The 22,019-nt window shown below is 54.9% G+C and overlaps 4 protein-coding genes across 5 annotated transcripts; 1 reads left to right on the top strand and 3 right to left on the bottom strand.

The window, feature by feature from the left end:
- Positions 1-1,049: 1,049 nt before the first annotated feature.
- On the top strand, positions 1,050-9,367 carry VAT1 (vesicle amine transport 1). Its single transcript, XM_021532932.3, has 6 exons — positions 1,050-1,402; positions 2,234-2,441; positions 2,773-2,943; positions 3,031-3,120; positions 4,020-4,261; positions 5,256-9,367. The coding sequence occupies exons 1-6, from the start codon at positions 1,076-1,078 to the stop codon at positions 5,355-5,357; spliced, it is 1,140 nt and encodes a 379-aa protein (XP_021388607.3). The 5' UTR covers positions 1,050-1,075; the 3' UTR covers positions 5,358-9,367.
- Positions 9,368-9,632: 265 nt separating this feature from the next.
- Positions 9,633-15,792, bottom strand: LOC110471881 (uncharacterized). 2 transcript variants are annotated; one of them, XM_085561970.1, is made up of 6 exons: positions 15,487-15,785; positions 15,097-15,200; positions 13,206-14,169; positions 11,296-12,773; positions 10,753-10,961; positions 9,633-10,293 (listed from the first exon to the last, which is right to left on the bottom strand). In XM_085561970.1, exons 1-6 carry the CDS (start codon positions 15,662-15,664, stop codon positions 10,224-10,226), a joined length of 3,003 nt encoding a protein of 1,000 aa, XP_085418096.1. In that variant the 5' UTR covers positions 15,665-15,785; the 3' UTR covers positions 9,633-10,223. The 2 variants fall into 2 exon arrangements, with proteins under 2 accessions (XP_085418096.1, XP_021388608.3); XM_021532933.4 differs by having other exon boundaries at positions 11,296-14,169; positions 15,487-15,792.
- Positions 15,793-16,001: 209 nt separating this feature from the next.
- IFI35 (interferon induced protein 35) lies at positions 16,002-19,061 on the bottom strand. Its single transcript, XM_021532841.3, has 9 exons — positions 18,912-19,061; positions 18,765-18,836; positions 18,358-18,510; positions 17,922-18,029; positions 17,490-17,634; positions 17,148-17,278; positions 16,795-16,984; positions 16,417-16,523; positions 16,002-16,295 (listed from the first exon to the last, which is right to left on the bottom strand). Exons 1-9 carry the CDS (start codon positions 18,924-18,926, stop codon positions 16,104-16,106), a joined length of 1,113 nt encoding a protein of 370 aa, XP_021388516.3. The 5' UTR covers positions 18,927-19,061; the 3' UTR covers positions 16,002-16,103.
- Positions 19,062-19,668: 607 nt separating this feature from the next.
- Positions 19,669-21,741, bottom strand: RPL27 (ribosomal protein L27). The gene is made up of 5 exons (XM_021532855.4): positions 21,709-21,741; positions 21,523-21,605; positions 21,103-21,272; positions 20,448-20,558; positions 19,669-19,759 (listed from the first exon to the last, which is right to left on the bottom strand). The coding sequence occupies exons 2-5, from the start codon at positions 21,601-21,603 to the stop codon at positions 19,711-19,713; spliced, it is 411 nt and encodes a 136-aa protein (XP_021388530.1). The 5' UTR covers positions 21,604-21,605; positions 21,709-21,741; the 3' UTR covers positions 19,669-19,710.
- Positions 21,742-22,019: the final 278 nt, after the last annotated feature.

Here is a 22,019-nt window from a genome sequence, read left to right as displayed (position 1 = left end):
GTCCTCCTGCCTCCTTTCCTGTCTTTGTGCTCCTTTTCCTGAGCAGTCCAGACACTGCCAGGGTCAGGGCAGCCCAGCCCGGAGCTGTGGCTCTGCAGGACACAGCCCCAGCCATGCAGAGCTCCTGCAGCCAGCAAAGCCCTGGAGATGCCCGGGTTTGCTGATCCGTGGGCCAGCCAGAGCTGTCACAGGGCTGGCAGTGCCCTGCCCTGTGCTGGGTTTTGCTTGGCTAGGGAATAACACAGAAATTTCCCAGCACACTGTTTATCCTCTAGGTGGTTTGTGTTTTCTTTTTGGGCATGGATATTTGTGTGTTTTGGGGGCTCTCTGATTTGCTCACTTGAGCAGTCACCTGCAGTGGCCTGTGGCATGTTAGGGATGGGCTCACCAAGCCCAGACAAGTGAGGTGTGAATTCTGTTATGCTCTGCACACGCAAAAAGGCACCAAATCGGTATTCCTGATGGATAAGGGATTGTTCACACGTTCCCAGTGTGATATCTGGGAACCGAAGGGGGACATGAGCAATGAGCTGGCGGAGGAGGCTGATGTCTGCTGGCAGAAAGAGAGGCTGGATCCAGCGATTTGTCTGCACCCACTGCCTAATTTATTTGTCTCTAGTTGCAGGACTGGAACTCTGTTCCTCCCTCCGACCGCCGTGTAGCCCGTGCCTCCTCCCTGTGGCCCGCAGCCATCGCAGACCCCGCAAGTGTCAGGATTTCCGCACTATAAACTGTAGAAGTAACTCAGGGAAATGATGCTCCAGCAAAACTGCCATTTCAACCATGCGCCAGGGAAGGACGCAAGCAGCGTGTTTGTTCGAAAGGAATCATTCAGCCAAAAAAAAAAAATAAATAAAATAAAAAGGGAATATAAAATATTAAAAAAGGCAGCGTGGAGGAGAAGATGCTCGGTGGCGGCGGGGGCTGGGTACGGCTGGGACGGCGGGCCCGGGGGCTGGCCGGGCTCGCCGCCACGCCCGCCGCCGCCGCCGCCGCTCCGCCCCCGGCCGCGCCCGGCTCTTCCCCGCCCGCCGCCGCCGCCGCGCCCGCACCGCTCCCGCCGCTCCGCAGCGCCATGTCCGCCGAGCCGGCCCCGGCCTCCGCCGCCCCCGAGCCGGTCCCCGGCCCCGAGCAGCCGGCGGGCGGCGGGGAGGCGGGGGAGCACCGGGCGCTGGTGCTGACGGGGTTCGGCGGCTACGACAAGGTGAAGGTGCAGGCGCGGCGCGGCGCTGAGCCGCGGCCCGGGGAGGTCTCGGTGAGCGTCCGCGCCTGCGGCCTCAATTTCGCCGACCTGATGGCTCGGCAGGGCCTGTACGACCGCCTGCCGCCGCCGCCCGTCTGCCCCGGCATGGAGTGCGCCGGCACCGTCCGCGCCCTCGGCGACGGCGTCCGCGACCGGCAGGTGAGCGCGGCCCGGCGGCCCCGACCCGCCCGCAGGCGCGGCCCCGGCCGCTGCCCCGGCGCGCTGGCGGCGGCCCGGGACTCCCGGTCGGCCCCGGCAGCGCTGAGCCCCCGCCGGGGACCCGAGCGATCCCACCCGCGGGGGATTCGGCGGACAAAGGCCGTGCACAAAGGGGCAGGGCGGGCAGCATCCCCGGGCCGGCAGCATCCCCGGGCCGGCAGCATCCCCGGGCCGGCCCTGCTGCTCCGGGAGAACGGGAGCGCTGCCGCCCGACGGGCCGGAGCCGCGGGGCGGAGTTGGGGACGGCCGTGTGCCTTAGATCCAGGAGATTTTAAGTTTGGACGTGCATTTTGCATGATTGATGCTACTAAACGTTTCCCAAAGGCTCCCGCCTCTTGGCAGGGTGATCCGTACAAGGAGCAGCAATAATATTTTTCCGTGTTTAGGCTTCTGCTCCCAGCTTGGGCAAGGAGGGCAGGACATGATCCTCCCCCCCTTGTGTTGTTGGGGGTCTAGCATGGATTCAGTGGTTGGTTTGGGCAACCACAGTTTGGGTTTGGGTACCTCTACAAAGCCAGAGCCTGGGGTGCCTGTGGTCTCTGAGGTTCCTGGTGTGTGCCCAGGTCTGTGGTGAGAGGTGCTGTGCTGCTCCTCCCGATGAGGAGGAGCAGGCTGTGGTCTCCTGCCTGAGTCCAGGGGTGCTGCAATCCCTGCAGACTTCTGCAGAGAACAGTGTGTATGCACTGGCTCTGACATAACCAAGGGTAAGGGTCTGATGGCTTCTGCTAGCCTTGGGGGCTTGTTTCAGACCACCTTGTCCTCTGATTTTAGGTTGGCGATAAGGTGATGGTCCTGGCCAGGTCAGGGCTCTGGCAAGAAGTGGTGAATGTGCCGGCCAGTCACACCTTCCCAATGCCTGAGGGGATGAGCTTCGAGGAGGCCGCTGCTCTTCTTGTTAACTACATCACTGCCTACATGATTCTGTTTGACTTTGGAAACCTGAGACCCAACCAGAGTGTCCTCATCCACATGGCTGCAGGTAAATAGTTCTTGCCAGACCATGCTGAGACTCTTGGTTTTACCACACAGCTTCTGAATAAGAGTGACATGGGTGAGGAAATTATCAGAATGGGGCCAGACTGACAAAATGTCACCTGGCAGAGATGCAGGCTTCATGCTGACCCCATTTCCCAGCAGCTGGGATCAGTCCCTCCTAGTGTGTCCCAGGCATCAGCCTCCCCAGGCAGAGCCTCTATTTCCCTGCTGCTGTGCTGTGTGATTGGTACAGGCAGGGATGATTTACCTGTTCAGAGGTTTTTCTGACTGCTGGGGCTGTTTGCTTTTAAATCTTTCTTACTGCGGATTTTCAGGTGGTGTGGGAACTGCTGCCATCCAGCTGTGCAAGACTGTAGAAAATGTCACCATTTTTGGCACAGCATCTGCCTCCAAGCACGAGTCACTCAAGGAGAGTGGAGTTGCTCACCCCATTGACTACCGAACGATGGATTATGCAGAGGAGGTCCGGAAAATCTCTCCCAAAGGTATGATGTGGTGGAGGACTTCTGCAGCTGTTTTGTATTTCTTTCAATTACACAGAAACTTGTGTTTACTTCCAATTCCCTCTCCAGGTGTTGACATTGTCCTGGACCCTCTGGGAGGATCTGATACATCCAAAGCTTTTAACCTCTTGAAGCCGATGGGCAAACTCATCACTTACGGTGAGTGTGAGCAAGGTGCCCAAACCCAGGGACTGTGTGGTGGTGGATTGGGATCCACACAGGAATGCTCTGTGTCTGGATGCAGGAACCATCACTGTTCCTCACTGCACCCTGTGCTGTAGCTCTGTTATTTCATTAAGGTCTTCAGGATTCTTTGGATTGGTGAGAGACTGAGGGGGAGTGAGATTTGTGTCTTGTCCCCAGAGCTGTGTGCACAGGCTGCAAGGCTCTTCCTTCCCATGGTGAAATCTCTTGGAGTAAAAGCTGGGGCCTGCAGGGGAAGCTGGAATGTCCTCAGGGAGGAATACTGGCATAGCTGCTTTGTCTAGGCTGAGTTAATGCACAGCCTTGCTTTTCTTTTAGAGGATGTGTGGGAGATGAGGTTTGAGGCTACTGAATACTTATCTCTCCATTCCCCAGCCCTGGAACACTGTGATTTTGTCCCACAGACAAAGCCCTCACACAGCCCCCAGTGGGATTCCAGACACTTGCACCAGTGTGCTGCTTTGGTTGTCCCAGCCACTGCAGCGTGTGATTCCCCTGGAGAAGCAGGGCTGGAGGAGAAGGGGAAAGCTGTCCTGCCAGCCTGGCAGGTTGTCACTTGTAACCCTTTCTTACCTCTGCCAGCCCTCCAGTCTAGCTGCTGCTGCCTTAGGAGGGCTAAAGAGAGTAGTTCCGCATTTTTGCCACATGAGTGCTGATAATCCAGATTCTGTGTATCTTGAGGCTGAGGCAGGTGCCTGTTTCCACTGAAGGCTGACTGGGCAGGTTCTGCTGTGGTCAGTTCTCAGCTCTGTCCCTCACTGCTCAGTGGCTGTTTCCCTGTCTGAGCTGTTCCATGGCATGCCCACTGCCTCTTGTGTTGTGTTCTGCTCACCTGTGGCTTGCCTTCTTTTCAGGTGTAGCAAACCTGCTCACTGGGCAGAAGAAGAACCTCATGGCTATGGCTAAAACCTGGTGGAACCAGTTCAGCATCACTGCCTTGCAGCTCCTACACCAGAACAAGGCTGTGTGTGGCTACCATCTTGGATATATGGATGAAGAAGTTGAGCTTCTCAGAAGTGTTGTAGCCAAGCTGGTTAACCTGTACAGTCAAGGCAAAATCAAGCCCAAAATAGACTCTGTATGGCCTTTTGACCAGGTGAGTCTGAGCTAACATACAGGCAGTGGTACAGAGTAAGCACCTTGTCCACGGGGCCTGAATTGTTGAAAATGTCTAATGACCATCTGTTCTCAAACATTCAGTGCCTTATTTATTTTAAAATATTAAGGCTGAGTAAAGTGGCTGGGCTATTGTGCTCCAATGCACAGGGCTGGGCAATGCCAGACAGTGTCCCTGTGGAGCAGGGCAGCTCAGCTGTGCTCCAAGGGCAGCAGCAGCCAGGAGGGGGTTGGGTTATACACCAGACTGCAGCATGCCCTGAGAAGTCTGCACCCCATAATTAAACAGACAGATGGGAAGGCTGTTGCTGCCCTTCCAAGAGTGCAAAAGAGCCCAGGCAGTGAAGCAGAATGAGGATATTAGAAGGGAGCAGCAGGTTTTCCAGCAGCTCTGCTCTGCTCAGGGTTATTGCATTGATGTGTCCAGGCAGAGTCAGGCTCTTCCCTTGGGAATCCTGTGCTGGGCAGGATCTGCTGCAGGGGAGCAAAGAATTAAGTGATAGTCAGTGTTCATACCTGAGAACTAGTCTGATGCAAAGGCTTAAGGAAAGTTTTGGTTCCAGGCCTGGCCTAGGTGCTTAAAATAATAATGATAAATTCTGTGCATATATTGTTTTGTGTAACTGGTGGAAGCTTTGTCCTGCTGGCAGGTGGCTGGATTCCTCCCTTTGGGGAGGAAGTTGTGGTGACACACACTGCACTTCCACATTTGTGTGAGCAGAGCCTCCTTGTGTGTGTTAAGGTTGGGCTGTGTGAATTCTTGAGGACAGTTTCCTATAGGCCTTCTGGGGAAGTTGCCTGAGTCTGTCCAAAACACACCTGTGCAGGAGGACCTGAATGCTTGGGACTTGCTTGAGCTGCCAGGAAAGCTGCCTCCCAGTTATCAGACTGGTCTGGGGGTGCTGAGGGGCCCAGGAAGGGCTTGGATGCTCTCTGCAGTGGGTGGGGACCTTACAGACTCCTTTTGCTTCCAGGTGGCAGAGGCTATGAAGCAGATGCAAGAAAAGAAGAATGTTGGAAAAGTCATCCTGGTTCCTGAAGCACCCAAGGAAGAACCTAAAAAAGCAGAGAACTAAGGAGAAGAGATGTATGCAGATTATGAATTCATGGTTTAACTCCCTGATCTCTCTGGGACCTGGAAATGGACAGATCAGTATCTTCCATCTTTCACCAGTACAAGAACATCATGGTTATCATTCAGACGAGGTTTGCATGCTCTTGTTGTGACTGACCCTTTGCCAGATATGCCTCCTGCTCTCTCTTTTGCAGCCTGTTTATTTCATACTGTTTTCTAACCACTTGTTACTCCACTGAATTTCCAGATTAATCTTTTTCTCTGGCAGTGAGGCTGAAGCTTCCAAGCAGTTGGTGACTAACAACTGCACAGCCTGTCACTGTAAAGTCACAGCACAATGTACTGTAACAACTGCCAAGTGTCTCTGCAGAAACTGAGCCCTGCTGAATTGTTTGCACTGTCAGCTTTGGGAAGCCTGTTCAGCAGAGGATTGGCCAAATGTAGGATGTTTCCTCCACAGCCAAAGGAAAACCACAGCTGGTCTAGTTTAATTGGAGCAGAGGTTGTCCTTCTGTTCACGCTAACCCAGCTCTATTCCTTCTGCTTTTTGTATGCCACTAACACAGCCAGATAGTAACAGCTCATGTTGTTTTTGCCTTGACCATCCTGGCAATTTGGAGTGTATGGCAGATCATACTTCATTTGCAGTCACTTCTCTGTGCAGTCTGTAAAATCCCCAAACAGGCTGGGCTGAGCTATGTCTGACTACAGAAGAAAAGTTTCAATTAGATAACCTGATGCTGTCCATTTTCTATTTCCAAATTGTATAGAGAGATCTGAGCAGTGTCTGATTCTTAGAGACCGTAAGGACTCAACTGTGTCTCAAACGACTGGAACAATTGATGTTGGCTCTGTGCTTTATTATGTTGGGCTCCAAGTTGGTATTTTTAGGGCTTCACCCTTCTCTTTGTATTTCCAAGGGCTACAGTATTGAATTGGACTTCACTGAGATGGAAACAGAATAATCCCCTATTAATGCTTTGTGCAGTGCCGTGTGCACTGAGGAGGTGTTGCAGTTTGGGAAGGAACTTTCAAGAGCCACTCCTGTGGGCTGGCTGCCCAGTAGCGTGGGCTGGCTCTGGCTGTGGCACACTGGTTAGTAAAGCTGTTGCCAGGGTAGCAGTTAGATGGTAAACAGCCCAGCTGTGTGTCAGGCCTCTTGACCTGCACAATTCTGAGCAGTTTCCCATTGTGTCCTGGCTCATTTGCTGCAGCAGGGCTTGACTCTTCTTCCTCTGAATCTGTGTCTTGGGGCTCAAGCGCTGAGGGTTTGGGAGCTGCCTGGGATGCTGCTCTCTATACCAGAACTGTTTCCTCTTCTTTTCTTTCCTTGTGTGCATTTGGAAACAGAGCTGTGTAGAGACCCAAGCCCAGCTCTGTGAGCACCTTGAGCCCTGGATGATGCTGTCCTTCCCACTGGATCCTGCCTGCAGCACTGAGCAACTCTGGTGCTGTCAGTGCTTACCTGGCATGGATTGTAGGTGTGGTGGGCTTTTGGGCTTCATTTTGGATTTGAAATGGTAAACCCAAGGGCACTAAGAAGAGCTGCCCATCATGGAAGAACTTGTGCTTCAGAAGCAAAACCTTGAGACTAGAATCCTGCTTAACTAGCCCAAAGGGAGGGCCCAGGGCCCAAGGAGGGCAGGTACCCACTGGGCACAGGGCTGGGCATGCAGCCCCATCACCACCCAAGAGAGCCCAGGGCTGGAGTTTCTCTCTGGCTTCTCCCTCAGCCTCCTCTAGTGGGACTCCTGCCTGCCACTGCAGCTTGTGGTTCAGGTGCCTGGGCTCAGAGTTCTTTAACAATGCACTGGCACAGCTTCCAGAGGTCATGCCCCAGCTAACTTTAAATATTGCAACAATCCTGTTCCCTACAACCTCAGAGAAGTGCTGGAGTCCTCTCACAGATCCTTGTCAGTTCATCTCTTGAACTTCATAAACACAGGCTGATGGAACTCTCAAGCACAACTTTTTACCTTTCTGAATCCAAAATCTTGCTGCTTCTTTCAACCTGCCCTGTTGTGCTAATTTAGATTTAATCCAACAGTGTCTAATGCTGCTTTACCAGGTGTGAAAACAGACTGTCTAAATTGCTGAAATGGAAAATCTGGACCTGTTCCTCTGAGAAACTGGACTTCACCTTGATGCCAGGGCAGCATGCTCAAAAGGCACACACAACCCTGCACATCTGGCTCTGCAAGATTGTAAAAGGGAAGCTGTTATGGTGTGTTTCATAGTAACATCCTCTCTCTCCCTGCTTTATCCTGAGCCAATCTCGTGCTCAGTGCCTTACGTGGATGGCCTTGGGTCAGGCAGTGTGGCAGGGCTCTCACAGCTCCCCATCAGACCCCTCTGCCCTGCTGCCTCCTGTGTGCCACAGCAAACAGCATCTTGGTGCCTTCTGCTACATGACTAGGAAGTCACTGGGGCCTTTTCCATTCTGGCCTTTCAAAGTATTGCCAAAACACGGTTTTGACTCTTATTAACTCTGTTTTGTGAACTCTGGTGATGTTGTTGGACTTTCCATGAATTAGCTGTTCTCTCCCCAGGTGTTCCAGCCTTTCTGGGGCTGACCTGGTGCTTCTGTACCCCCCAGTCCCTGCTGTAAAGCCCTTGTCTTTCCCAGGGCAGCTCCAGAGTGAGACTTTATCAGCTGCTCCAGCCTTGGCTCTTTAGAAACAATCCTAGCTCCTGGCTCTTTTTGTCTTCTCACATGTCTTCTACGTAGAAATTCCTGAAGCTCTTATCAAGGCAGGAACACCAAGCAGTTACTGCCTGTTCGAGGTCAGCACTGACTATTTTGTGTCTCTTGGTAGCAACAGTGTTTTCTACAGGAAGAGCAAGATTAAATGTAACCTTGCAATCCTCTGCCGCTGCTCAAAGTTCCGCTCTAGGTGGGTGTGGTTGGTTGTGTTTTGGTTTTTTACTTATCTTTTTTATGGGCCAGTAAGTATAGAACCTATGTACAACAACTTCAAGTGTCTTAATCCAGTTAACCAGCCGGTTTGTATACTAAGGACCAAAGCATAAAAACCAAAACAAAACCCTAAGATAAAAATCATTCCATTCAATGTTGCTTGTTTAGGGCAAAGTTGTGCTACTGAGGAACTGGGAGATTCCTGTACTTAATCATGTGTGCCATTCCAGAAGTGCAATTTAATGTTTATTTTACTGATTGTCTTGACTGAAAGGTTGTGCCATGAGGAGTCCAAGTGGAAGTGTAAGGAGATGATGAGTGGAGGAGGCACCCACAGCCCTGCCCGCTGCAGGGGGCTCGGTGCCAGTGCCTCTCCTGTCATTGCTGTAGTGGCCTCCCAGCCTGGTGCTGCTGCTTCTGGACAAAGTGTAACTCCTTCGCTGTCACCAGGCAGCAGTTGCCACATTTTTTGACTCTGAAGCTCACTTGTGTTGCAAGCTGACTGCAGAAGGGGAAGGGAGCAGAGGTGGCCTCTGCTTGCACAGAAGAGTGTGGCCCCTGCCAAGTGTTTTGGGAAGGAGTTCAGCTCTATATTTTGTTTCAGACACCTGTATTAAACTAGAATTGATTGGCCAGGGAGAAGTAAGAAGCACTGTGTGTGTGATGCTTCAGCTGGTGCAGGATTCTGGCCTGCTGACAGCTGCTATCATAGGTGTTAAACCACTCGGGTTGCCTGAAGTCTCTGGTGTGCTGAGCCCTTGTGATGGCAAAGTGTTATTGGCAAGTAGTACATGAGCATGATGTGAAACGTGTTAGACTCTGAGTGAGCCTCTTACAGCATATGGTCTGGTCTGTACTGTCTGAAGTGTGTTGATTTGCAGATTTGTGATATGAGTGATGCTCATCCTACAGACACATAGCAAATCTTTTGTTTAAAAAATATATTTCGCTTTGTGCGTGTAACCAAGTTGGACAGAAGACAACTGTGCCACTGCTGTTTACATGACTACAATGTGTACTGCTCCTCTGTCAAATGTTACCATATGCCTTATGTGTTTCAAATGTTAATTAAAAGCATAACAAAACCTTCCACAGTATGCTGCTCAGGTTTCTGTTGTCGTGAACCCTCTGCCCACAGCAGATTCAGTTGACAAAGCATAATGCTCCCAGCAGGAGGAGATGCCTCTGCTCTCAGTGACAACTGTTAATTACTAGCTTGAGTGTTGTTCCTGACACTCGTCCTGGAGGGCAGCCATGAGGATTTTTGTTTGTGAGGCCTTTAGCTGGGCTCTGCACTTCCTATTTGGGTGTGTCAGTAGCCAGGTGGGGACTGAAGGCATGAACAGCCACTGTCAAACGTAAGAATAAATCCTGTTTATTGTCAGCATAGAGACTGTCCCTGGGAGCCAACTGCTGTGGGTGCTGAAAGCTGTTAATGTTCTTCTCAAGAGAGCACCAGGTCACCTGCTGGCCTCAGAGCAGGTGCTGGAGCATGGGGCTGTCTGCTGGGGCCTGAGCTGTCAGTGTGAAGAGTTGACAGTAAAGACAGTTCATCTCTGACCCCAGCCCTGGCAGCAGCTGAGCTGGAACCTCTCTGTAGTGGCAGGAGGTGGAAGTGACTTCCAGAAGCTGGGGCTGGACTAGGTGTAGACTCCTGCCCAGGTTTGTGTCTGCTACTGAAAGCCAAAGGGGGCTCAGTTCTGTGATTTCAGGACATGTATCCAAGAGGAGCTGGAGTTTCTGGGAAGCACGGATCCATGCTGAAGCCTGCATGGGGCAGGGACGGAGGTGCTGCTCTTTGCCAATGTGCAGAGTTCTGGATACATGTGGGGAAAGCAGGAGCTCCTTTGACAAACACCTGCTTTTTCCTGAGCTGTCTCTGTTAATCTGCAGTTTTCTCAGCAGGAGAAGAAGGCAAAGGGGAAGGCACAGGCTGTGGCTGTGAGAGAATCACACAAGGCCCAGTTTATTGAGAACTGTGCCAACCTCAGAGAGGTACTGGCCATCCGGGTAGCCATTCCTGTGGGGCAGAGAGGAAGCACTGTAAATCCTGCTGATGTGGGAAGTAGCCTTTTCTTTTTGTCCCACCCTGTCAGCAGGGGCTGAGAGGGGAAGTCCTGTTTCTGGGGTGTCCTGCTGCCTGCAGGCACGGCTCATACCCAGCCAGAACTGGCATGGGAAAGGCTGTAAGTGAACAGGGGCCACAGTTCTTGTCCATGGGGAATTACAGGTTTCCACACCACTTATGGATGTGGGATGGGCAGGGGCTTTTGCTCCAGCTGGAGAGTGCCAGGGCTGGTCTGCCATGCCATAGCTGCCCTGCAAGCTGAAGCAAAGGGAAGCACCAACTCTGCCACTGTGGGAGAGTGGAAGACCCATCCCTGCCAGGATTTGTAGAGCCGGAACCTATGGTTCTCCTCCTCCCATTGCTAAAAAACCCATAACCATACCCAGAAGCTTAGAATGAGCTGGGCCATACCTGGCTTTGCCTCCATCACAGGAGGTTTTGTGGGGGATAGGGCCCCATGTTACTCTTTCCTCTCCATTGCAGGACTTGATCTGGAATGTCAGCCCACATTCAAATGCTTTCTTCAGCAGCTTTGCTGTCTTCAGCCCTTCCTTGTTATGAGGCAGGAAGGCACAAAAATTCCCCCCTTTGTAAGGGTGTCCTGGGCGAGGGTGCCCAACCTTAGAACAGGAATAAGACATTTTAAACAATGGCTGGAGTGCTTTGTCTCTGAGGGGATTTCTAAGGTTTGTCTAGCTTGAAAACTACACTGATGACCATGATCCCCATGGGCTGATAGTCACTGTCAACTAAAACCAGGTCACACATGCTCTTGAGAAGCAGGAAGCTGCTCCAAATCCTGCTGTGGAGCTTTTTGCCTTTCATAGGTTAATATCTCTGCTGCTTTGCCTGTGGGGCAGGGAGCTGTGGCTGCTCTTTTCCCCGCAACCATCCTGACAGATATCTCCCCGTGTGGGCTGCAGTGGGATGGGGAAGCTCTGTGGTGGTACCTACCTCCTGCACGCCATCAGGGATGCTGTAAGCAAGCTGAAGTGTTGGGTCCTGAGAGTATCCAGGCAGGCTCTGAGACAGGGAGGAGATCTTCAGTGTCCCCAGGATTTTGCAGCTTGCAGCAGCTGAGGAGGATCCACAGCAAGCTGGCTGCATACTGTCTGCTGCAAAACATGTCCTGCACAAGGTGTGACCACAGGAGCCCTGGCAGGTCACACCTGAGTCCTTGCAAGAATCACACTGGTCCAAAGGGATCATGCTGCTTTCCTGTCCAAGGCTTGGGTCTCCTCTCTGCTGTGATGGGAGGTCAGGCTCCTCCTGCTCATTGCTCCTGCCCCCTGGGAGCTGGGCCCTTCCCTGATCTGTGGGCTCTGCTGCAGGTGCCTGGTGGGCCACAGCTGGGGGTGGCTCAGCAGCCACGGCCCTGGATAGCCAGGTGGGCAGAGAGTGAGGAGCTTCATCAGCTGCAGGGACTGGACAGTGCTGCTGTCCTATTGCTTCATTGTGGCCTCCTCTGCTCTTGTCTCTTGCAAACTGGAATCTGTCTGGCAAGAGTTGTTTTAGCCGGGTGCTGTCAGGCTCCCCCAGAGACAGTTTTGTCTTCCGTTGTTCCTGGAACTCCCTCAGGCCAGGAGAACTTGGCTTATCCCATGCACCAAGGCTCAGAAGGCTGCTTCCTCCTCTCCCAGACCCAGAATCAATATAGCCCCTGGCCTCCTCCTGCCCCCAAGCCTGCTGGAACCTCCAAGGTTTGGGGGACCTCTTTTCCTCTGCCTCTGGCAACCAGGAAACCCGGAGCACACATTTAGAGTCTACTTTATCAATGTTCAGGTGCTGTAGGGAATTCAGGCTGCCAGGAAGGGCTGCCTCCAGCAATGGGTCTTGGCTTCTGATTGGCTGGATGACACTTGATTTCCCTGTACTCTCTGGTTCAGGAAACATGGCTAAAGATTTCATGGCACAGAGCCTCCTAGAAGAAAACATGTGGAAAGCCTCAGCCACTCCTGGAAGCATCTCCTTGGGGCAGGCAAGATAGAGCTTGTACTTGTCTTTGCTGAGTCCAACCTGGAAGGATTTTCCTCGCAAAAGGCTGCACAGTTCACTCAGGTCACTGTCATCTGGACCACTGACAGCAAGCTCTGAGTAGCTCACACTCTGACACACCAAGTCAGGGCACTTCTGCACAAGATCTTCCATCTTCCATTTAGCCTGGAGCAGCCTTCTCCTGTCTTCTGCCTGCAGCGTCAGCACTGTGCAGTCCCCAGCATGGCGCTCCAAGATGTGCACTCCTCCAGCCCTGCACAGCTCATCAATAGTGGCATGGCAGACATCTTTCAGGTAAAACCACTGCAGAGTGTCCAGGCTCATCTCCTCACTCACCCTGCTGCTGATGTCTCCAGAGTTGTTGCTTTCCTTTGACCTTGGTAGGGTGAAGCTGTTGGACCGTCGCAGCACAGACCTGGATGCAGAGGGTTTGCAGCCTAAAACAAAAGAGGTCCATGTCACATCACAGTTGCTGTTGATGCCAGCGAAGGAGTCGTACCCAATGGGACCTGAGCCTTCAGAGTACTCAGGATGCTGAAAAGTGCTGTTTGCTTTGCTTTCAACAGGCAACTGCACCTTTTCTCTTGTGAGTCCGGCACCTCCTTCCACATGGCCCCTTTCTCTGTGGTCGTTCTGCTGAGGCTCTGCTGCTGACCCCAGAACTTTATCTGTCACAGGGGTGGGAGGCCGATACTGCTGGGTCCGTGCCCTTGGGTCACTCTGACCAAGAGCATCTATCTCTGATGAATGCTTCCCAGAAAGCTGCACCTGTCCCACTGGTGGAGAGTCCTGATTCATCAGGAGGCCCTGGCCAGCCTGAGACCTGTCATCTTTCAGGGTGCTGAAGTTGGCAGCTAGCTTGAACTCACCTTTCTGCTCTGGTCTGCTTGAGCTAAGCCTTGTGGATGAAGTATGCACAGGAGCTTTGGCCAGGTGTAGTGCATGCTCTGTGGTGCCAGAGGGCTGGGAGCTGCTCAGCATGTCAACCGTGTGTGCAGCACCTCTCCTGGTGACAGAATCTTCAAGGAACTGCTTGGCCTTGGACACATCAACACGATTTCCAACAAGATAAAGCTGCTTCACATCCTCGTCACAGAGTAGCTGGGGATACAGCTTCTGCAGCTCACACGTCAGAGCCCTGAGTGCCTGGCTGTCCATTCCCAGCCCTTCCTTAGCAATCTTCTCCTTGCACAGGCTCGCCTCCAGCTGCTGGTAGAGCTGCTGCAGGGCCAGGCGGGCCTGTCGCAGTGCATCCATGTCCCCAGGCACGCCTCTGGATGGGTGGAGGTACAACACAGCAATGCCATCGCCACTGACATGCACCACATCCACGTGATGTTGGTGCAGCACACCCTGGTACTCAGCAGCACAGAACCTCTGCATGTACAAGTAAATGTCCGAGTCCACTGCTAGGGAACAGTCCTCCAGCTTCCCCAAAGCTTCCACAGCTTTCCCACTCACTGGGCTCTGAGATGATGGGGCTTTAGCTGCCATTTCATGCACCTGGTCGCAGTCTGGCAGCTTTGCTGCCTCTTGTACTGATTCAGTGGAGTCAGGCACTTGCTGCTGATCATGCATTCCCACCTTTTTGGCCTCACAGCTGGAAGCTGGCAGGAGGATCTGGCCAGTGGCATCTCTCTTGAGGTTCAGGCTGCCCAGCAGGTCTCTGCTGAAGGTCTGCAGCTCAGTGAATGGTCCCTGGACTATGCACTGCATATTCTGTGAGTCGAAGCTGAAGTGTATATTGCTGTAGCCTTTGTGCAAGTCCTTCAGGAGGGTTTTGCCAGTGGGCAGCTTGCCATAGTCAATTGTCATGTTCACATGTGTGAAGATCTGCAAGTAGACAGCAAGGGAGTTAGAGAGCAAGGACCAAAACCAACCCCTTTTAAAGGCACAGAAGGCAAGTAGCCCCTGCATCACTGTGACAGAAGAGATGACACATTCTTCCACCCCTCTCCCTCAGCACCCTGCTTTCAAGAGAGATGGACCCTGACACAGACAGGGCCAAAAAACCCAGACTAAGCAACTCATTGACCTTGTGCACTTGTCAAAAGCTTTCTGCAAACAAGGACTCAGAGGGTGAAATTGCACAGAGACAGGGTCACATTTCTACACTGAGAGCTCTTCAAAAAGCCCAGACCCAAGAAATCCACTATTGTTTCTGCATCTGAAATGCAGTTGCTCTCTTGCCTTTGCAGACCTTCAGCTCCAGTTCTTCAAGCAGTTTTGGCACCACAGGCTTGCAAAAAGGTCTGCAAGGCCAGGCTAATTCCCATGCCCTTGTTTTTGGGACTCAGACATGAAAACATGGCACATGGCTACAGTCACGGTCTCTTGAGACTGCAGGAAGAGGCAAGAACTCTCCTGTGCTCCCTAGACACCAGCATGTCTGTATGCTAAGCTTTCCTGAGAAGGAAAGAGGAACAATACACTGTAAGTCCAGCTGATGACACGGCAGAGGCATTAACAGGATTCCCCATGTGGCACCAGATGGACTGGGGAAAAGTGCCTGTTCTCTTCCAGCCTGACTACCCTCCATTTGACAGGCACAAATGCCAGATGACTGAGCTGCACAGCCTGCCTGCCTGTCCCTGTGCTATTAGCACAGCAAAAAAAAAAAAAATCTTCATTTGAATATGAATGAAAACAGATTTAAGTGTAATTAAGATGAAAGGCGAGAGTAAGGGCCCCCTTCTCAAGCTGTCTGCCAGGCAGAGAGTCTGTGTGGGAGCAGCTGGGGCTGCCACGTCCCCTCAGTACCTCATTGGGGCTCAGCTCTGCAGCGTGTGGTGTCACCTCCAGCGGGTACCGTGTCTTTCCGATTGCCAGCACGTGGTTTTTCACCTTCAGGATCCTCTGGGCCACTGGTGGGAAAAGCCACCCGGACTCATGTTAGCCCAGCCAAGGGACAGCAGTGGGGCCAGGGACAGTGGGACAGGGGATGGTGGGGCTGGGGACAGCAGGACAGGGGCACTAGGACAGAGGATGGTGGGACAGGGAAGAAAGGGCAGGGGATAGTGGGAGAGGGAAGAGTGGGGCTGGGGATGGTGGGACAGGGGTAAGTGGGACAGGGAAGAGTGGGACTGGGGATGGTGGGAAAGGGAAGAGTGGGACTGGGGATGGTGGGACAGGCCAGGCCCCCAGCGTTACCTTCCGGCGCCTCGAAGGTGATGAGGGCGCAGGGCAGGGAGCCGGGCAGCACCCGCACGCTGGCGATGTCCCCGCCGCCGTTGCGGGAGCGCAGGAAGTGAATGGTCAGCTTGTCGGCCGCCCTGTCGGGAGGCAGCTCGGCGGGGAAGCCCTGCACCCGCACCGTGCGGCCCGCCATGCCCGCGGCGGCGGCTGCCGGGCCCCGCCGCACCGGGCCCGGGCCCTCGTGCCCGCTCCCACCGCGGCTCTGCGGCCTCGGCTCCGCGCCGGGCCCGCCGCCACGAGGAAACGAAAGCGAAAACGGAGCTGCCCCGCCCGGGCCCGCGGGAGGCGCGGCCCGGCCCCTCACAGCTCGGCCCGGCCCCTCAGAGCTCGGCCCGGCCCGGTCCGGCCCCTCGGAGCTCGGTCCAGCCCCTCGGAGCTCGGCCCGGCCCGGCCCGGCCCCTCAGTGCTCGGCCCGGCCCCCTCGGAGCTCGGCCCGGCTCGCCCCAGCCCCAACACAACAGACACTCTGGTGCTCCCAACAGACGCTTTAATTCCCCCCCTGCCCGCGGGTCAACGGACGCACGGAGCTCCTCAGCCCCGGCTGGCCAGGACTAGCCCGTAGCTGGCCAGGACTAGCCCGTGTCCTCCACGAACTCGGCCACCCCTGTCCGCCCCGCTGGGACGTAGGCAAGGGCATCCACCTCCCCGCCGCCGCGGCTGGCCTTCTGGAAGTGGATCTCCAGGGCGTCTCTCATGGACTCCTCACTCAGCACGTCGGGGATGCCCAGGAGCAGCACGGTCGTGGGGCAGCGGGAGGGCTGCAGCTGGGCAGAGCAGCGGGTGAGGTGCAGAGCAGCACAAGGAGAGGGGCTTCAGGAGCCCCCCAACCTGTGCTGCCTCAACCCAGGCTGGTAGGTGCTACTTGCACAGGGTTCATGCCCTTACCTGCAGGTTAGAGATGTCTCCACTCATGCACGGTGATATTTTGATTTTGTATTTCCCTTTCCCAATGGGCATCTCGATATGTCCTCTTTCAATTAGCGGCTCTGCCACTGCATATGGAGAGGAAAGCCCTGAACTGCCCAGGTCCCAGGTAAGCTCCAGGGGAGGTTCTGTCCCTGGCATAGGCACCAAGGCTTGATGCAGCCAAGCTCACTGCTCAGCTCACCCACACAAGCACTCTGGAGGAGGCAGGACAGCCTGAGGCTCACTCTACCTTCCCTGTTTCTCAAACACAGCTTCATCTGCTCTCAGATTTCTCCCCAGAGCAGGTCAGGCTGCTCCACCCTTGCCCGCGACCCATGTTCAGCACACCCCCCGCACCTCCATCCTGTGTGAAGGTCAGCACCACCTGGCGAGAGTTCTCCAGGAACTCCCTGCTCTCCACCTCGCTGCCCCCATTCTTTGTCTTGCTGAAGAAGAGCTCCAGCTTGTCCAGCAGTGCTTCCTTGGAAATGTCCAGGTCGGGCAAGTCAGACACAAGGATGCTCCTCCTGCTGTGAGTCATCCTGATCTGTGGTGGCACCGGCCAGTCAGTGCCAGGGCAGGACTGGCCCCAGAGCTCGGGGGAGCAGTGCTGGGTGTGGCTGGTAGCAGTGCCCGGGTTAAGGCAGGCTCAGATGGGGTTCACAGCGTGCCCAGAGCAGCCCCATGGCATAGGGACCCACGGGCCCTACCTCCAGGGCAGATGGCAGCAGGATGTCCACTGGCACTGCCTGCACTCGCATTCTGCACTGGTCGAGCTCCTCCAGCTCCCCACAGCTCAGCTCCACCGTGTGCTCCCTCTTCTGTATGATCCTCTGGGCCACTGCGGGCAGGGAGAGCCCCGAGCACAGTGACCGCCCACTCCCAGCGTTTTCCAGGACAGGACACGGCACAGCAAAGGTGTCGGGCAGGTGGCACAGCCCCACACAAGGCAGGGAGGGGGGCAGTGCCAAACTGGCACAAGGAGGGAACACAGGACAGGTCCCAAAATTATCAAGAACACATGGCTGGAGAAGTACTCTTCTCACACTTACCCTCTGCCTCCTCAAAGGTGATGAGAGCTGAGCCCCCTGGCACAGGGTAGTGGATCAAGGGGGTGAGCATCAGCTTGCTCATGTCCTCCTTGTTTGCTGTGAGTCCCTTAAAGATCATCTTCTTTTCTGGCAAGGCAGACAGCATCTAGGTGCAAGTACAGACAGCACCTGAAGGAGACTGGACCCTGCACAGGACATGTCCCTGCCAATCCACAGACTAGGAGAAAACTCGTGGCTCAAAATAACAGCTGGAAAACCTCAACAATCTCTCCTAGCTGTGCCTGAAAGCCCAAAGCCATGAGCAGAGCTCCTGGCCCTGGCAGAGGACCTGTGCCAGTCATCACACAGTGCCCAGCTGCATTCACCTGCAGCTTCTCCAGCCAGGCTTGTGCCCTTGTCAGCAGACCCAAGTGCCCACACACACTCTGTTACCATCACAGGATCATTCCAAAAGGCCCTCTTCTTCAATTCTTCCAGTTTATTATTCAGAATCTCCTTCTCCTGCTTCAGTTTGTTGTTCTCCTCCTTTATTGCAGAAATCTGGCAGGAAGGAAAGAAGGAAATAGTGGGAAGTAGGGAACATCAGGACACAAGGGGCTGCAGTACACTTCTGTTCTGAGCACAGCACTGTTCTTGGGCACACAGCTCCAGCCCATTCTCCCTTTCTTGACTGTCTGCAGCTCTGCCCTGGCTCCTCTCCTTTGAGGACAGCCCTCCCCTTGCTGCAGCACTGTCTCACTTCTCGGCACAGGCCTTACATTTCCCATTAAATCTCCACTGGATCTCAAGCAAGTGATCTCAGAGCAGTGACCTGCATAATGCAGCCCCTGCCACTCTTCCAAACCTAAGACATCTACTGAACACTGACCTGCTGGGCTCTTTCTTCATCTCCATCTAAAGACAATTGTTGCTCAAAAATATTATTAAGTTCTTCTTTATTCATCTCTTGTGTCCTTTGCTCTGCAGCTTCCTTGGCCATTTGTAGCTTTGCATGGTCTTGCTCCAGAACACTGTAAAGCTCCTGTGAGAAGCACCATCAAACAGCAAGGCCCTGAGGACACTCATCATCCCCACCAGCCACCCAGCCCCCGCACAGGCTGTGCCTGTGGGAATGAGCCTGGACCCTAGAACAGGCTCTCCTCTCCATGGGATTACTCTTCTCTGCCGCCTCTGACTCCTAGAGAAGACACTCGAGCTCCTGGCTAGGGCTGACCGGGGGAGCCCGGCCAGCGGGGATGCGGCCGGCCAACGCCTCTCGGGCACAGCCGGACCCACCTTGTACCGCTCGATCTCCTGCCGGAGCTGCTCGGGGCTCTCCGAGCCGTCGTCCTGCAGCCGGACAAACTCCTAAAGACAAGGAGGGGTCTCAGCCGCGCTGGCCGCGCCCCGCCCGCCGCTCCCCGTGGCTCGGCTCTTCCTCACCTCCTCCGAATCCATCCCCGCGGCGCTGGCGGCAGCACGGCCCGGAGCCCCGGTCCCGCGGGGAGCCCCGTCCTGCCTAGCCCACCGGGACCGTGCTACCAGGAACGCCGGGCCCGCTCTCACCTTTCGCTTTCGTTTTCGGCAGCTCGCCCCGCCCCGGCCCCTCCGAGCGCAGCCCCGACCGCGGCCCGGGGGCGGTGGAAGGCCGGGCCCGCCCAGCCCCTCCGATACCTCCGTCGCCTCTCTTCCCCCATCCCCGCCCCGCCTAACTCGCCGTCCGTCAACACCCACCTGGCCAGCCAGGAACGGAACAGCTACTATAGAAATAAACTTGCGAACGGACCAACTACTTAATAAAGAAATAAACTCGACCCAGCCCCTGCTCCCCGAGTGGGCAGCAGCCAGGACCACCCTTTGGGAAGCTGAAATCCAACACCCAAATCAACTATTTGCCCTCCCTCTCACCCTTTTTTTTTTTCACAGGGATCACCCCAGTTTTGGGAATAAGAGATTCCTGCTGTGTCAGGAACATCAAGCACACTGCAGCTGCAGAAGGGAAGCACAGTCCTGGACACACCTGGAGCAGTCCCAGAGGTGACACCTGCACCCATGGCTCGGGCTGCACAAGGCTCCACAAATGTACTGACACTCACCTGGACTGCAATGGCTTTCTCAGCTCTTAGAGACACAGAGCAAGCATGACCACACCACAAAGGCCACTGCTTGTTTGTTAGATAACAACAACAAAAAAACCCCATGGTTTTTAATAAACATTTATTGATGGAACCTTGTTACACCCTTAGAATCGCAGCTTCTGGAAGAACCACTTATTCTTGCCAGTTTTGTACCTGAAAGAAACACACAGGTTACAGGATGTGTACCAGCAGGTAACAGCACCAAACCTGTACCTGAGCTGTCCCAGACAAATTGTAGCACCTAACTCACCCAGAGGCAATTCACCTGGTCTCTATGGCCTGGGCTACAACTAAATCTACTTTAAATATTGAAATTCCAAGGGAAGCAAGAGCCGTATTTCAAGATCCAGATTTCTCATGAAGGACACCTGCACTGTGGCAATTTCCACCCCAATGGACACAAGCACAGTACATGGACATCCCACTGGACACCTTGTGTGGCAGGGGGAGACGTCCTTGGAGAACAGCTCAGGGGCTGCCTGAGACTCTGTGTCCCACTGAGGCTACACAGCTCCTTCCTCTAAAGGAGCTTCTGAACAGAAAACCATAAAGAAAGAGCATACACCCAAGCACTCCCACACAAAGCATCAGCACTGCCCTGGCTCACCCAGCCCAGTGATAAAAGAAAGGATGAACTGGCAGCATCCTGTCAGATCATCCTGTGGCACGACGGTGCATACACACACACAGGTGAAAAGAACAACCTCAACAAACACACACACACAAAGAAGCTGGGGTAGAAGTGCCAACTTGGAAATGCACAGACTATAGCATAGTGACACCAACCTTTCATACTGGCTAAGAGCACCAACACCACTGAAGAGTCAAACTCCCAACTCACCTCTCCTCAAATTTCACCTTGGCTTCACGTCTTGCTTTGCGTTTCAGAGCAGGATCCCTGAACACGTCCTTATTGACCACTGTTTTGTCCAGGGGAATATCCACAGAATACCTGAGAGAGAGCAAAACAGTTCAAAAGGGACATGGTACCTGGCACAGGGCTGATAACCAAGCAGAGCCAGGATCTGCCAAACACTCATTCTAGTGCTCAGTCAAGGAGTTACAGTTCGTAAAGTCTCCTCAGTTCAGGAATCACCAAACCAAGCAGTCTCAATCCAGCCTATATAGGAAACAGCCACATCCTTTCTGAGGGATATGCAGCTCTGTTCCATGTAGTGCCTGGGAGCTGCTCTGGGAGATCTGAGGCACAGTGAGAAATGGCTCTGCCAGCTCCAGACCCTCGCAGCTGTCCCAAACTGCTCGCTCACCTGCTGACACTCCCTGAGCATAGGGAATTCAGTGTGGCTAAAACAAGAGCCAGCTGCCTCATCCCAAAAGTTCATTAATATTTCCACTCAGCCTCAGACCACAACTCCATTTTTGCAAAGCCTGAGCCTCACATTTACTTACTACACTAATACCACGGCGGTAACAGCCTTGGTAACTCTCGGTTTTCAGCAGAGGACAGCCAAGACCCTGCCGGCAGCAGCACTCACCGGGTGGGCATCAGGTGGTTGTAGTTGTAAACCTTCACGAAGGACTTGATCTTGGACCTTTTAGCGATCTTTTTCTTGCCCATGGCAGCAGTCACCTTACGCGGGTAGCGGTCGATGCCGGCCACCAAGGCATGGCTGTACGGCCGGTCCGAGGTGCCATCGTCAATGTTCTGAAACAAACCGGCCGGGGCGGCGGTAGCACCGAGGAACCGCGGCGGCGGTAGCACCGAGGAACCGCGGCGGCGGTAGCACCGAGGAACCGCGGCGGCGGTAGCACAGAGGAACCGCGGCGGCGGTAGCACCGAGGAACCGCGGCGGCGGTAGCACCGAGGAACCGCGGCCCCGCGCCCGTGCCTCCCCCCGGGCTCCCGCCCGCCCCGGCAGGACGGCGTGGCCCCGCCGGCCCAGCCCCACGCTCACCTTCACGATGACGGCCTTGCGCCCCGAGTAGCGGCCGGCCAGCACCAGCACCACCTTCCCCGGCTTCATGAACTTCCCCATCTCTGCGGAGACAGCAGCCGGCGGTCAGACCGTGCCCGCCACCCTCGCCCCGGCCGCCGCCCCCGCGGATGGCGGCGGATCCCGCGCCCGCTCGCCCGCACCCACCGAGGCTCCGCTGCGATGGCGCCGGGCCGGAAGGCAAAGGGAACGCCGCGCCCGGGTTTTGTTCAGCCGCCCGACGTCACTTCCGCCGCGCCGCCGGCAGCTGCTGCCGGCACCGAGTCCGCCTCAGCCACTCCCACCCCGGGCACGGCGGTGTCGGTGTCCGCCTCAGCCACCCCCTCCCCGGGGGGCACGGTAGTGTCGGTGTCCGCCTCAGCCACTCCCACTCCGGGCACGGCGGTGCCGAGTCCTCAGTCACCCCCGCCCCGGCGGTGCCGGTGCCCACCTCAGCCACCCCCTCCCCGGGCACGGCG

The sequence above is a fragment of the Lonchura striata genome, chromosome 27 (genome assembly GCF_050655825.1).
Source record: "Lonchura striata isolate lonStrDom1 chromosome 27, ASM5065582v1, whole genome shotgun sequence".
Taxonomy (NCBI): domain Eukaryota; kingdom Metazoa; phylum Chordata; class Aves; order Passeriformes; family Estrildidae; genus Lonchura; species Lonchura striata.
Note: the sequence above shows the minus strand (reverse complement) of the source record. Positions and strands in the feature narration are given on the sequence as shown.

Bases quoted from the DNA above. Each gene is read 5' to 3' on its own strand.
- VAT1 (XM_021532932.3), top strand. From the start codon at position 1,076: ATGTCCGCCGAGCCGGCCCCGGCCTCCGCCGCCCCCGAGCCGGTCCCC. The intron at 2,944-3,030 runs GTATGATGTGGT...TTCCCTCTCCAG, and splicing joins CCGGAAAATCTCTCCCAAAG to GTGTTGACATTGTCCTGGAC. The intron at 3,121-4,019 runs GTGAGTGTGAGC...CCTTCTTTTCAG, and splicing joins GGGCAAACTCATCACTTACG to GTGTAGCAAACCTGCTCACT.
- IFI35 (XM_021532841.3), bottom strand. The intron at 18,511-18,764 runs GTGGGTCCGGCT...TGCTTCTCACAG, and splicing joins AGGAGATCGAGCGGTACAAG to GAGCTTTACAGTGTTCTGGA. The intron at 16,296-16,416 runs GTAAGGGCATGA...TGCTCTGCCCAG, and splicing joins GAGACATCTCTAACCTGCAG to CTGCAGCCCTCCCGCTGCCC.
- RPL27 (XM_021532855.4), bottom strand. From the start codon at position 21,603: ATGGGGAAGTTCATGAAGCCGGGGAAGGTGGTGCTGGTGCTGGCCGGC. The intron at 20,559-21,102 runs GTGAGTGCTGCT...GCTCTCTCTCAG, and splicing joins AACCACCTGATGCCCACCCG to GTATTCTGTGGATATTCCCC. The intron at 19,760-20,447 runs GTGAGTTGGGAG...TGTTTCTTTCAG, and splicing joins AAGGTGAAATTTGAGGAGAG to GTACAAAACTGGCAAGAATA.
- LOC110471881 (XM_021532933.4), bottom strand. From the start codon at position 15,664: ATGGCGGGCCGCACGGTGCGGGTGCAGGGCTTCCCCGCCGAGCTGCCT. The intron at 10,962-11,295 runs GTAGGTACCACC...TCCTGTTCTAAG, and splicing joins TCCCTGATGGCGTGCAGGAG to GTTGGGCACCCTCGCCCAGG. The intron at 10,294-10,752 runs GTATGGCCCAGC...TCTGCCCCACAG, and splicing joins TGTGATGGAGGCAAAGCCAG to GAATGGCTACCCGGATGGCC.